The sequence below is a fragment of the Sciurus carolinensis genome, chromosome 17 (assembly GCF_902686445.1).
Source record: "Sciurus carolinensis chromosome 17, mSciCar1.2, whole genome shotgun sequence".
Taxonomy (NCBI): domain Eukaryota; kingdom Metazoa; phylum Chordata; class Mammalia; order Rodentia; family Sciuridae; genus Sciurus; species Sciurus carolinensis.
In genome coordinates this window covers 52,568,031-52,584,022 of record NC_062229.1, presented here as the reverse complement: position 1 = coordinate 52,584,022, position 15,992 = coordinate 52,568,031, and the positions used below count along the sequence as shown (strand labels likewise).

At 34.8% G+C, this 15,992-nt stretch overlaps 1 protein-coding gene across 7 annotated transcripts in view; it reads right to left on the bottom strand.

The window, feature by feature from the left end:
• Tasor (transcription activation suppressor) overlaps positions 1 to 15,992 on the bottom strand; it is a 53,053-nt gene that overhangs the window by 18,226 nt on the left and 18,835 nt on the right. For all 7 annotated transcript variants that reach the window (XM_047531448.1, XM_047531450.1, XM_047531454.1 and 4 more), the window contains exons 12-14: positions 7,926 to 7,998; positions 7,754 to 7,825; positions 6,128 to 6,829 (exon numbers count right to left, since the gene is read on the bottom strand). In XM_047531448.1, the coding sequence (XP_047387404.1) occupies positions 6,128 to 6,829; positions 7,754 to 7,825; positions 7,926 to 7,998 (847 nt within the window). The remainder of the gene's footprint in view (positions 1 to 6,127; positions 6,830 to 7,753; positions 7,826 to 7,925; positions 7,999 to 15,992) is intronic.

Below are 15,992 nucleotides of genomic sequence, written 5' to 3'. Positions count from 1 at the left end.
ACAAAAACCGAACAAAGAAACTACAGAATAAATAATACAATCAATGATATAGACTTAATGGATATTTACAGAGTATTTCATCTATCATCGAGTAAATATACTTAATTCTTAGCAGCTCATGGATCCTTCTCCAAAATAGACCATATGCTATGCCACAAAGAAGCCATTAGTAAATACAAAAAAATAGAGATACTACCCTGTATCCTATCAGACCATAATGGAATGCAATTAGAAATGAAGGATAAAATAACAAAAAGTACTCCTACACCTGGAGACTAAATAATATGCTATTGAATGATGCAATGATAACAGAAGACATCAGGGAAAACAAAAAATTTCTTTGAGGTAAATGAGAACAATAACACAACATATCAAAATTTGTGGGACACTATGAAAGCAGTACTAAGAGGAAAGTTCAAAAAAATAAAAAGTCAACAACTAAATGACCTAACATTACATCTCAAAGCCCTAGAAAAAGAACAGATCAACACCAAAAATACTAGAAGACAGGAAATAAAATCAGAGCTGAAGTCAATGAAATTTAAACAAGAAAAACAATTCAAAAAATTGACAAAACAAAAAGTTGGTTCTTCGAAAAAGTAAACAAAATTGATAAACCCCTAGCCATACTACCGAAGAGATAGAAAACTCAAATTACTAGAATTCATGATGAAAAAGGAAAGATCACAATAGACACCATTGAAATACATAACATAATTAGAAGCTACTTTGAAAATCTATACTCCAAAATAGAAAACATCGAAGACACTGACAAATTTTTAGAGACATATGATCCTCCCAAACTGAATCAGGAAGACGTACACAATCTAAACAGATCAATTTCAAGTACCAAAACAGAAGAAGCCATCAAAAGCCTACCAACCAAGAAAAGTCCAGGACCAGATGGATTCTCAGCCAAATTCTACAAGACCTTTAAAGAAGAACTGATACCAATACTCCTCAAAGTATTCCAGGAAATAGAAAAGGAGAGAACCCTTCCAAATTCATTCTATCAGGCTAGTATCACTCTGATATCAAAAGCAGACAAAGACACATCAAAAAAGGAAAACTTTAGAACAATATCCCTGATGAACACAGATGCAAAAATCCTTAACAAAATACTGGCAAATCGCATACAGAAATATATTAAAGGGGCTGGGGAGATAGCTCAGTCGGTAGAGTGCTTGCCTTGCAAGCACAAGGCCCTGGGTTCGATCCCCAGCACCAAAAAATAAATAAATATATATATATATATATATATATATATATATATATATAAAAAAAAGATAGTGTATCATGATCAAGTAGGGTTTATTGCAGGAATGCAAGGTTGAGTCAACATCTGGAAATCAATAAATGTAATTCATCACATCAATAGGCTTAAGTTAAGAATCAGATGATTATTTCAATAGATGCTGAGAAAGTGATAAAATACAGCACCCCTTCCTGCTTAAAATACTAGAAAAAATAGGAATAGTAGGAACATACCTCAACATTGTAAAGGCTAACTGTGCTAATTAAGTCCACAGTCAACATCATTCTTTTTTTTTTTTTTGTGCGGTGCTGGGGATTGAACCCAGGGCCTTATGCTTGCAAGGCAAGCATTCTACCAACTGAGCTATATCCCCAGCTCCCAACATCATTCTTAATGGAGAAAAACTGAAAGCATTCCCTCTAAAAACTCGAAGACAGGGATGCCCTCTTTCACCACTTGTATTCAACATCGTCCTTCAAACACTTGCCAGAGCAATTAGACCAAAGAAATTAAAGGGATACAAATAGGAAAAGAAGACTAAAGCTGTCAATATTTGCTGATGACATGATCCTATATTTAGAAGATCCAAAAAACTTAACTAGAAAACTTCTAGAATAAATGAATTCAGCAAAGAAGCAGGATATAAAATCAATATGCATAAATCTAATGCATTTCTATTCATAAGTGATGAATCCTCTGAAAAGAGAAATTAGGAAAACCACTCCATTCACAGTAGCCTCAAAAAAATAAAATAAAATAAAATAAAATACTTGGGAATTAATCTAACAAAAGAGGTGAAAGACCGCTACAATGAAAAGTACAGAACATTAAAGAAAGAAATTGAAAAAAACCTTAGAAGATGGAAATATCTCCCATGTTCTTGGATAGGCAGAATGAACAATGTCAAAATGGCCATTCTACCAAAGGCGTTATACAGATTCAATGCAATTCCAATTAAAATCCCAATGACATTCCTCATAGAAATACAGAAAGCAATCATGAACTTCATCTGGAAGAACAAGAGACCTCGAATAGCCTAAACAATCCTGAGTAGAAAAAGTGAAACAGGGGCTGGGGATATAGCTCAGTTGGTAGAGTGCTTGCCTTGCAAGCAAAGTCACCTCATATTAGACAAAGGAGCCAAAAACATACAACGGAGAAAAGATAATGTGTTCGACAAATGGTGCTGGCAAAACTGGAAATCCAAATGCAGTAAAAATGAAATTAATACTCTATCTCTCACCCTGCACAAACTCAACTCAAAATGGATCAAGGACATAGGAATTAGACCAGAGACCCTGCACCTAATGGAAGGCAAAGTAGGCCCAAATCGTCATCATGTTGGCTTGGGATCACACTTCCTCAACAAGACTCCCAAAGCACAAGAAATCAAAGCAAGAATCAACAAATAGGATGGACTCAAACTAAAAAGCTTTTTCTCAGCAAAGGATACAATCAAGAATGTGAAGAGAGAGCCTACAGAGTGGGAGAAAATCTTTTCCACATGCACTTGAAATAGAGCACTTATCTCCAAAATGTATTAAGAACTTACAAAACTTTACACCAAAAATAAAAAGAACTCAATCAATAAATGGGCCAAGGAACTGGACACTTTACAGAAGATGACATATAGGCAATTAATAAATATATGAAAAAGTGTTCAACATCTCTAGTAATTAGAGATATGCAAATTAAAATAACTAAGATTTCATCTTACTTCAATTAGAATGGCTATTATCAAGAACACAAATAATAATAGATGTCATGGATGTGGGGAAGAAGGCACACTTTTACACTGTTGGTGGAGTTGAAAATGGTGCAGCCACTCTGGAAAGCAGTGTGGAGAATCCTCAGAAAACTTGGAATGGACCCACCTTTTGACCCAGTTATCTCACCCCTTGGTTTATACCTAAAGGACCTAAAATCAGCAAGCTACAGTAACATAGTCACATCAATGTTTATAGCAGCTCAGTTCACAATAGCTAGATTGTGGAACCAACCTAGATGCCCTTCAACAGATGAATGGATAAAGAAACTGTGGTATATATACACAATGGAATACTATTCAGCCATAAAGAAGGATAATATTATGGCATTTGCAAATAAATGGATGGAATTGGAGAATATCATGCTAAGTGAAATAAGACAATCCCAAAAAACCAAAGGCCAAATGTTTTCCCTGATAAGTGAGAATGATATATAATGGGGGTGGGGAGGGAGAGAACTTTAAATTATGTAGAAAGAAATGAGAGGAAGGGGGGTATAAAAAAATGGTGGAATGAGACAGATATCATTACCCTATGTACATGTATGATTACACGAATGGTATGAATCTACATCGTGTACAACCATAGAAATGAAATGAGGTACCCCATTTGGGTACAATGAATCAAAATGCAGTCTGTAAAAAAGAAAAAAAGAAAAAAAAAAAAGAAAAGATATAGGCAGGAAATCAAGTGGGGTTTAGATTTTATAAATGTAACTTGTTCTAAAATTTGGCACAAAGATCAAAATTCCTTTTAAATGAAGGCTAGTATTTGTCATAATTTAAGCATCTTAGTAATAAGAAAATAAGCTCATGCATTGTTGTAAATATGGATAATACTGATAACCATACAACAATTACCTTAAACTCTGCCACCAAAATCCTACTCAATTAGTTGACTGATTGAAGATAAGCTTTCCACTACTTTGCCAATTTTTAGGAGCAGATTATACTTATACTTTAAAAAAAAACTCATTGCTTTTAATTCTATTTCCTCCGTACCTATTGCTTTTGTCCTTAATGCTTAGACTAACATTCTTAAAATCTAAGGCTTATCCAAAATGACTACTTATATTCACAATGAAGCTAAGATATTAGATATGAAAAAACCTCCAAACATGCACCATATGAGAAAACATGTAAATCTGGATAATCTGTATAACTAGTATTTTAAAACTTGCAAAGAGCAGACATTCAGAAAGTCAAGTACTTGTCACCATGGCTTTCCTACCACTTACTGATGAAGGCCGATTTTCATTCACAGCTTTTTAACAAACTAGTCAATTGTCAAAAAATTGGTTATCTTATTGAGTGCCTACTATGTGCTCAATGCTAAATAATACAAGAAAACTGATAACAATGCTTTTGAGTCAATCAGTTCTGAGTTCAGTTATGAAGTTTGCCACATGCAGACAGACATAGTTTGGGTAACATTATTTTACTTACCTGAGGAGGTTTTCTTATCTGCAAAAATGAGGAAAATAATGCCTAGTACTCAAGAACCAAATTAATCTAAATATTTGACATTCCTAACACATAGTGAACACTAACTCTCAAAACACAGGTGTAGGACAGTACATATCAGTGACAACAGGTTCAATATAGACCAAAAGTCCAGTGTAAGCTAAAGAGATAGGGATCATCAAGAAGTAGAATAGCCAGAAAGTTGAGGTGAGATCTGACCTGTGACAATATAAAACTTGATATAAGTGGAAGATATTTCGGGGAGAGAAAAAAAAAAAAAAAAAGAAGTAAAATTCATATGCTAGGGAAAGCATGGCAGGATGTGACCGATTTAACAAATCTTTAAATGCCAAGTATAGGAGATTGGTCACAAGTTAATAAAGCAATATTAAGAACATGATGCTGAAGTCAGTCAAATAAGCCAGGAAGGTTACCAAGGTGATAAGAACATAGACAAAGAAGAAACACTAGGAAGAAAAAGAAACACAAGAAAAAACCCTCAGTTACTGTAGAAATATCGCTGTCAGAACTTTCTGCAATGACTGACATGCTCTCTATCTGTACTGGACAATACATTACTAGTGACTACCATACTGGTAATGCAAGAATAAAAGAAAAGGACAGTAGCTAAGTGAAAAGTCAGAACACAAATATAGAGTGCTGAGTAAGTAAGAAAGACTCTCTCCAACCTAGTCTAACATATAATGTTAAAAGAAGTAAAATCATTCAGTAAGAAATAAAGGAATACTCAGAACTGTCATAATCAATAAGAACATCAACAGCAGAACAAATCATGTATGGTTTCAAAAGGTCCTGGAATGCAAAAAGAACACATTTCATGCTTATGAACTAGTATTGGGAAGACTTAAAAACCTAGGTGATAAAAATGTTTTAGCTTACTTGTAGTATTTAAACACATTTAATAAGGGTCTTCTGTTCCTGTGTTTTTCTGTTAACTGAAACAGAACTAAGAAAAGAGGGCTGAGGATGTAGATCAGTGGCAGAGTGCTAGCATGTGCAAGGCCCTGGATTCAATCCCCAGTATTGTAAAAATATTTTTAAAAAATTAGAAAGAAAAAAAAAAAGAAAAAAAGAAAAATGCAAAGCAAAAAAAAAAAAAAAAAAGTCAAAGCTAATCCCAATTCCTAGGGTAGAAAAATAATATACAAGCATCTAAGAAATTTTATTTGAAAGCTCAGAAGATTCCTTTCATTAAGCAATATCCTAAAAGAACCCAATATTCTGTTGTCTTTCTCTAATTATGAAAATAAAAGAATATAAAAGAGTAAGAGCTCTGATTAGTGAGAAAATAGCTATATTCTCACATATAAGCCTAAACCAAACTATTCAGAAATCTGATGTACCAGAATAGGAGTTGGCAAATGTTTTTTATACAGGACCAGATAGTAGATACATCAGGCTTTGTGGGCCCTACAGTCTGTCCCAACTCTGCCACTAAAGTGTGAAAGCAGCTATAGACACATAAACCAAAAGGAATGACTGTATTCCAATACAACTTTATGAAAAGAAGACAGGTTAAATTTGCCCTTCAAGCTTTAATTCGAAGACCCTATACTAGAGGAAAGAACAGAGCTATTCCCTGTATTTTTGGTGGTTGTCATAAGAGCAATCTGATAGTTTACCTTCGTACAGATGACAATTTTCAGATATATTACTGGTTTTGGCGAGCTTTCTCATATTTTCAGGTAGGTCCTCGAGCTTCCTCTTCAAGACAGTTTTGCTTCTCATGTTTTGTGTGTCTGGGTCCCCACCCACATTTTTTTTCCTACACTGAATTAAATTAATCAATTCTTTGACTCTATCCTTATCATAATCCAAAGAATGAGATGACTTTTGCTTTCCAGATGTAATAGTTTCACCCCTTGAGTTATTTCGTTTTCCAAATTTCGCTTTTGTACCATTCATTTCTTCTTCTTGACCTTCATAATCTGAAAGTGGACTAAACTGTTGAAGTTTTCTATTTTCTTCAAATAGCTCTTTTAATTTACAAATAGGTAACTGATACATTTCAGGCCGAAAAATATAGGTATGCAAACAATTATCAATATGAGATTTATTTCTTGGTGCCGAGTATAAGAACTTTTTATCATCTAATCGTGAATCATATGAAAACATGATGAACTCTCGTTTACCTGAACCAAAACCTCGCTTAAAAAATTCACTTACATACTTCTCAACAACAGAATGAAAATTTACAGTGTTTATATTTTTGAATTCCTTTCGACACCGAATCAAAGCAAATTGTAAAAACTGAGCTATTTTTAATACATCTGGCATGCTCTCATGCCTCTCTTGTGGTGCTGCATTGGTTGAATTTTTTTGTGCTGTAAACAAAACAAAACAAAAGCAAAACATGTTAGCATTCAAGAAGCTAATCAAATACAGACCTACACACTGGCAAAGAAATGTAACAATATTTATACATTAATGTTGAACCAAAGGGGTATGTACCCTAATTCATATATGTAAGTACAGCAAATATACGAAAAGCACACTTCTAAGTCCAGAAGCATGAAGCAGGTCAATAAGAAAGAGTAGAGCATATTTTTAAAGGAAGAAACGCCACTCACTGAAGATCTTCATTTCCTACTGCTGGTAGGCAATTCAAATTGTGGTAAGCAAAATGTGAAGGAGAAACAAAGAGGGCAAGATCTAATTCCAAGCAAGTCAATCCTGCAAATGATAGCAATGTCACTCCTTTCTCTTATAAGCAGGTATGGATGCACTGAGTAGCAATGAGTTTGAAATTCATCCTAATTCAACAATTTCTTCTTAGAAAAAGTGGATTACAAATTCTAACATCAGTGCCAGAAATTCTAATTTTGAATGGTTTAATATTTAACTAAAATACAAAAGTGAACCAAAAAATTATCATAAGAAACCCCTCAAGAAGGCTGGAGATATAGCTCAGTGCTAGAGCTCTTGCCTACCATGTGTGAGGCCCTGGGTGCAATCCCCAGCACAGCAAAACAAAACAAAAAAACTCAAGAGGTAATTAAGCCACACAGCACTTTAACAATCACAATCATTTATCAGCTAAAGTACTATGAAAAGTTATTTTAAGGAAAAAAGTTAAATATTAAGTGATTTAAATTTCTAATACCTCTGAATATTAAGAGGTATTTCAGAATATGGGTGTCAGAAAAACATGACTTAGGAAAAACAAAATGGCAATTTAGTTACCCGAAATTTTTCAATAAAATTTAGGTATCTATAAGTTATTAGATTTAAATATTCAAAGAACTTACAAGTAATTATGCCTCTAGGTTCTTGAAATACAAACAAAGCATGCAGAATTCGAGACTTGACAGTCTGATGTTCTAAATAAACAGAAGCAAAAGTCATTAACAATGCAACATAAAACAACGAAAATAAACATTTTTTTTTAAATGGTAAAAAGTAAAAAGAAAAACCGCCTACCATATGGAGAAACCATTTGATAAGGAGAAAGAAGAAAAAGGTATCCTCGGTCTCCCAAAGGTTTAACAAGAACCTGCATTTTTGGGAGAGGGAAGAAGTTATATCTACTTTATTATTATAGGGTATACACACAGCACTTTCTTTTTTTATTTTACTTTTTTATTTTTTTTTAGTTGTCGATGAACCTTTATGTATTTATATGTGGTGCTGAGAATCGAACCCAGTGCCTCACACATGCCAGGCAAGCACTCTAGCACTGAGCTACGACCCCAACCCCAACACACAGCACTTTCTACTAACTGTACAGGAGAAAAAAGTTTTTAATCTTTTTAGGAAAAAACACTGCTACTGAATTAAACATTCTCCTCCTCAGCACCACAAAGACTCCATGAACTCTGCTTATTAATAGAATTCCAATAAACAAAAATTTGTTTTCATATTATGCTAAGAGAACATCATCAAAATAATTCCCCTAATTAACTGTGACACCAACTTGTTTATGTTTTTCCCGAAGGCTAAAATACAAAGACCAACTAAATACTTTTAATATTTTCCTCATCAATTCAAAAGATGTTATTAATCACCAAGGTACTGTGCTAGATGTTAGAAAAAACATTCTTTGAAATACTTCTTTGGAAGAATTCAGACTAATCTTGAGTGAAATGTGTTGCCATAATCTAATTCCACATATATTTAATGAACATCTTTCACTTGTTATTAAATTTGCCCTCCTGGAAGTAACTTCAAGAAGCAACACAAGCTCCTTTATCACAACCAATTTGTAATTGGGAGAAGACTACACAAAATACCATCAAGTACATAAGACGGAAAAGTTCCCAAGAGATATACAAAGCAACAGAATATGGAAAAAAATTTAAAAAAAAAAAAAAAAAAAAGACATGGTAGTAAAAGATGATCACAGAAGGTTTACGGAGAGTGTATCAAAGGTAGATTCTGAAGAACGGGTACCACTGACAAGAGCCTGAAACTATGCGAAATACACTTCAGGAAATACATCATAAGCAAAGGCAAGTTATAAAATATTGGACAATTTGTAGGCATATCGAGAACTTAAGACTGGCAAAAGGGTGAGAACAGACTAAGAAAAATGTGTAAGTCTAAAAAAGCAACATCAGGAGTCAGACTGTAAAAGACAAAAATGACAAGTTAGCCAGGAATGTCTTTGAGAATACAGCCTCTTAATCTAGTGTTTCCTTAAAATGACAATAACTAAAAGACCTGACAGTACTGTGCAGGACTAGGAAAGAAAACAATCTAATGCAAAGAACTTATTTCGGGGACTACTGAAATAACTCATCTATTGAATGGAAGGATGAATGAATACCTGAGGAACTGAGTGAGCATGGCAGTTGAATACAAAAGGGTATTTGAGTTCTAAAAGAAAACTGTGCTACCTAAATTCCCACTATTAATGCCAGTAAACAGAATCTATGTAAGAACTAATAATTTAAAGGACAAAAATTGATTGTGAAACTAATTCACTTAATAAAAACACTGTTTGAACACTTAAAAGCAAAGTGGTATCATTATTTAGGAGTTTCAGGTGATCCTAGCTAACCAGTGTCCCCAAGTGCAACTTCTGCCCTTCCATTCAATCAGTGCCAACATTGATTCTTAGATACCATCTGATGCTCAAGCAGTTCATTCTGGCAGCCCTTTTAAAGACTGATAGCAGAAGTAGGCTGGTGGTATGAGCCAAAAACAGTTAAGGGGTCAGAAGACTAACTCACCAGCAGTATCTCCATCTGGAGACCATTCTCAAAGTTTGGGAGAATTCTTCCCCTCTTTTAATACCTGTACTTAGTCTAGGTCAGTTACCAGTGGTTTCTGTCATAAAAGGAGTTTAAACAAGAGGAAGCTTTGTTTTAAGGTACAGCAAAATTCCATCTGTGCTGAGGTGGACCTGTCTCCTGGAAATCCCCAGGCCAGGCTGTGTGACATTGCTAAGTGACATGTGGCCCTGTGGGTGTACTGACTACCATTAACCTTATGGCCAGGATATTTCTTCTGAGAGTACTATAAGTAGACTCTGTTATCTGTAAAATTTCTGTTTGACATAAATACTTTGACGTGAGGTGTTTTCAATTGTATATTCATTTTAACTTTTGCCCAACTCCTTAGTGTCAGAACAGGAAGATGGAAAACATAAGATTTTTAATGTTCTGTGCTCACTGAGGAAAACCAGTTAGACGCTTTTAACCTCTCACCTACTCCAAACACAGTTTTTATAAAATTCAAAGGCTTGGTAGCCTAGAGATTCTTATTCTTTAAGGAACACCAATGTACCCAGAAATCCATAGAATGCTGGCAATCCACACCCAACAACAACACTAAGGCACAGAGGCCCCAAGAGTTTTACCTGTGACGACAGCACAAAGAATCTCATTCAGCCCTGCAAGGAAGGAAAAACACTGGATCCCCCTATGTTCTTGCTGACTCTATTTATCATTACTTACTGTTTTCTTCCCCTTCAGTAACTATATTAATCTAGACTAAGTTGTGGGTTTTTCCTACTTTATTCTTTCTTATCATTACTATAAAATTACAGGCAGTATGAAACCAAGAAATATACTACCAAAGAGCTCACAGCCTTTTTTTTTTTGTACTGGGGATTGAGCCCAGGAGTGCTTTACCAGGAAGCTACAATTCAGGCATTTTTATTTATTTTGAGACAGGGTCTTGTGCTAAATTGTAGAGGCTGGTCTCCAACTTGCAATCCTCCTGCCTCAGTCTCCTATGTTGCTGAGATTATAGCAAAGTGCCACTGCGCCCAGCAAGCTCACAACCTTCAATCACCTAACTTGGAAGTAAACTATACTAAGTGACAATAGAAAAACAAAACAACAAAAACAGATTTGAACACCCAGAAGGCATCAACTTGGAATTAGGTGTAAAATATGAAATGATCCATTATGAAATATTTATAATAAGAGTTGGTAGAATTGAAAATATATTCATACAAACACTTGTACACAAATGCTCATAGCAACCATTTTGTTAATAGTCAAAAATGAAAACAAAGAAAATGTGACATTATTCACATAATTATTTATTATTCAGTCATAGAAAGGAATGAAGTGCTGATATATGCTGTAACATTAATGAACCTTGAAAGTATTAAGCTCAGTAAAAAGAAGCCAGGTTCAAAAGGCTGAATATTGCATGATTTCATGTATATAAAATGTCCGGAACACACACACACACATACACACACACACAGAGAGAAAATAGATCAATGGTTGCAGAAAGGTAGAAATACAGAGTGAATACTTAGTGATCATGCGCTATTTTGGGTGTTATGGATCTCTGCCCAGTTCTAGGCCATTCTGGGCAACTTTGACCCACTCAAAATTTAAAAAGGTTGGAATGTTGCTCAGTGATAGAGTACTTGTTGTAGATGAACTAAAATGATGAATCTTATATTGTGTGAATTCCTGGCACATAAGAGGCACTTAATAAAAATGTCTGAAAGAATAAGAACCTATTAAAGACCAGGCAGATCCAAAAAGAATCAAATACAATTTTTAGAAATGAAAAATATTCTCTGTGGCATTAGAAACTCAATGAATGGATAAAACCACCAATTACACATAGACAGAGACAGAATTTTAAACTAGAAGATAGTTATGAAATTTACTTACAATGCAGCCCAGAAAAACAAGTAAAATAGAAAACACAAGAGATTAGCAGGGCTGGGGTTGTAGCTCAGGTAGAGCACCTACCTAGCCCGTGTGCAGCACTGGGTTTGATCCTCAGCACCACATAAAAAATAAAAATAATAAGTAAAGGTATTGTGTCCATCTACACCTAAAGAAAAAAAAAAAAAAGATAAGTAGACATGGAGAACAGTATGAGATGATCTGACGTACACCTTTTAATAGTCCTAAAAACATTAAGACTACAGAGAATGAAGAAAAGGTACAAAGATAACACCTAACAATTTTTTCAAATGAAGATCTAAATTTACAGATACAGAAGAAAATATGCCGAGTTGGATTAATAACAAATCTACACCCAGCTAATGTAACTGCAAAAAACCAAAGGGGGAAAAAAAAGGATCAGAAAGCAACCAGGGCCGGGTGGGGGATCCCGACCTACAAAGAATAGTATTTAGACCAAGAGCTGACCTCAAGGAAAAATAGGAGCCAGAATACAAAGCAGTATAGTAAATATGTAAGAAAGAAATGGGCTGGGCGCATGCCTGTAATCCCAGCAGCTTGGAAGGTTGACACAGGAAGATCTCAAGTTCAAAGCCAGTCTAATGGCAAGGGGCTAAACAACTCAGTGAGACCCTGTCTCTAAATAAAATACAAAATAGGGCTGGGGATGTGGCTTAGTGGTTAAGTGCCCCCGAGTTCAATCCCTGGTACCCACCCCCCAAAAAAGAAGGAAATGGCCATCAATCCAGAATGGTGTATCAAACAATTAAAATTTCTGCCTGGTGTGGTACATTGCCTGTAATCCCCATGGCTCAGGAGCCTAAGGAAGGAGGGTGGGGAGTTTAAAGTCAGCCTCAGCAATTCAGGGAGGCCCTAAGCAACTTAGCAAGATCCTGCCTGAAAATATAAAAAGGGCTGGGGATATGGCTCAGTGTTTAAGCACCCCTGGATTCAATCCCTGGTATACCTAAACAAAAAAATCTACAGTTCCCTCAAAGAAAAGGGGACCTGTATAAAAACTGACCACACAGTTCTTACATCAAGTCTCTATTGTTGCAAATAATCCCCATATATTTTTATAAAAATGCAATTAAATTTGAAATAAAACATTAAAAGGTCAAAGTATCTCCACACCTTAACTTGGAAATTAAAATACCTTTAAATCATGCAAAGCAAAAAATACAATGAACACTAAACAATATTTAGCACTGAATGAAAATGAAAACACTACACACACACAAATACACATTAAAACACGTGGCATGAGCATAAAGCATTACTTGAAACTGAGTATTCACTGACTTTTTTCCAACTTAAGTTAGAAATGAACACCAAATGTCAAAAAACTAGAAGTTAATTAATAGCAGAAATAAAAAAGTAAAAGATACAAAAAAAAAAAGGTCAAAACCAAAAAGTGATTAAGACAAAGCAGACAATCCTCTATAAATGACTAGTAAGAGTAGTAATGGGAGGGGGCGGGGGAAGGAAAGATAGTGGACTGAGACAGACATCATTACCCTATGTGTATGTATGATTACATGAATGGTGTAAATATGTATCATGTACAACCATAGAAAAGCTGTACCCCATTTGTATACAATGAATCAAAATGCAGTCTGTAAAACATTTAAAAACAAAGTAGTAATGAAAAGTCCATGTGAAAGTGCTCATAGCACATTTTTAAAAAACTATATGAATGCTTCTATCCCAATAGATTGGAAAACTTAGAAGACATGAACAAATTCCAAAAAACACACAAAACCATAATATTTGGAAACTGACCCAAGAAAAAAACAGAAAACCTGAAAATAATTAAAAACCAGAATCAATACTTTAAATCTATAAACACAAGGAATAGAAAAAATCCTAATCACAAATAGTCTGCCCCTTGTTATCCACGGGATCTTCATCTATGATTTCAACCAACTGGGGATCAAAAATGCTTGGGAAAAAAGTTCCCCAAACTTAAATTTGCTGCTCACACCAAGCACCATGCTGAATCCATCGTAAATATTACGTAGGCATATTCTGCTGAAGCTTCCCACCATTACAGATCCTCAGTCTCATTCCAGCACTCATTCGTTTGAGCATTGTTCAACTCACTCCTTATCCATGTACTATGAAGATAGCACTATAATGGCTCTAAAATCATACTGAACACATATTTTTTTTCATTATTCCCTAAACAATACAGTAATACACAACTATTTATAAAGCTTTTATATTATATTAGGTATTATAAGTAATCTAGAGATGATGTGAAGTATACAGGAAAATATGCACAGGTTAACCAAATATTACAATCATCTCATATGAGGGACTTTAGCATCCACAAATTCTAGTAACCACAGAGGGTTCTAACAGTAATCTCCCATAGGTACTGAAAAACAACTGTATATTCATCTCTTGCAAAAATAAGGAACATTCTAGGAAGCTAACATAACCTTCACACAAAAAATCAGATGAGCACTATTGACATTCACTCTAGAATTATCCCATTAGCTTTCATTTCCCTCACAAATATTTTATTCTTCATATGCCTTATGAATTGTATCTGTAGTCATTTATCTAGTTGATTGCTCAGATCCAAAAGGATAACTCTTATCTACCTGGGAGTGTCAAGTAGGTAAAGCAAGAAGGCTAAGTGTATTACAGCAAAACAGGTTTCTAGGTTAAGCCCCAGGTTCAAGACTGGAGGGTTATCTCTGTAGGTATGTACATTTCAAGGAGAAAATGAGTACCCAGGAATCTAAAGGAGTCTCCAGGTAAAAGAAGACTAACCAGCTGCTGGAGAGATTTTATTTACATCCACAGAAATTGAGGAGTTAATTTTGAGTACTCTTTCAAGTAGACATTTAGATGGCAGAGGCAGGAGGTGAGTTCGAGGGGCTGCTTTCTTCTTTATAAACAAAAAATATCTTTTGTCCATATTCCTTGCTTATAGACTATGCAGCTAACTCATGACAACTGACCTCTCACTGCAATGCCCTAGGAAATAAGGACTACAGCAAAAGAGGGCAAAATTACTTACTAGTGAAGTATTCACAAAATCGGTCTATAATCCAGAATACCTTGTATGCATATTCCAGATAAAAATTATTTAAAAGCCAACACTTTCCAAGGACCTATGATCACTGAGAACTATGAAGAAAGTAGTTATAGTTAGAATAATCCCCTATGAGGTTTGCTAAAACTGGATCACTACCTGGTTCACGTATCCTTTATATCAACCTCTTATGAGCTTTCTGAGCCGACTTATAATCACCCTCTAGTTCCCTCATCTCCCTACTTTAATTTATTCTCTAGAGTAAACAAGGTAAACTTTCAAAACACAGATCTAATTATGTTGCATACAAACTTTTTTTTTTTTTTTTTTTTTTTTTTTTTAACGGTGCTGGGGGTCAAACCCAGGGCCTTGTGCTTACAAGGCAAGCACTCTACCAACTGAGCTATCTCCCCAGCCTTGCATACACACTCTAAACCTCATCACACTCCCTTTAAAACTCTTCAAAATGTTAAGCACAGTGGAGCGTGGCTATCATCTCAGCTACTTAGTCAGAAAACTGAAGCAAGGGGATCACAAGTTCCAGAAAAGCCTGGAAAATTTATCAAGACCCTACCTCAAAATGAAAAATAAAAAGGGCTGGGAACAGTGGTACAGTGTCCCTGAGTTCAATCCCCAGTACCCCCACCACCAAAAAAATAAAAAAATAAAAAATTTGCTCTCAGTATCAAATTCAGTCTTTGAACATTTCCTGAATGATGTAGCATACAACACAACTCCCAAATTCCCCCAAATGTTCCACTGTTCTTTTATCTCTTTGACCTCAGTTTCTTGTTCTTTTGGATCTTCAAATACGCTCTATGGGGCTGGGGATATAGCTCAGTTGGTAGAGTGCTTGCCTCATAAGCACAAGGCCCTGGGTTCAAATCCCCAGCACCACAAAAAAAAAAAAAAAATTTCAATAAAAAATAAAAAATATATATATACATATATATACACATATATACATATATATGTATATATATACATATATCTATCTATCTATTGGAACAAACTGCATCTAAATAACTTTATTCATCACTGTATGATCCAGGAGAACAGTCTTTGTGTTACTCTTTACTAAACTATATACCCTACATAAGAAAATAACAGTAAATATTTGCTAATGATCACATTCATAATCACTCACTATAATAAAAACACTTCATGAGAAGATTGGTCTGTAAAATGTCTAGTGTTGTGCCCAAAGAGTACTAGTCATAGTAAAATACTGCTAAATGGTTAACAACAAAAAGACTTTATGGTACTTTCAAAGGCAAAAATAAACCAAAATATTAGTATAATCACTTATTAACTTATTTTCAAGGAAGAAAAAAGAATATT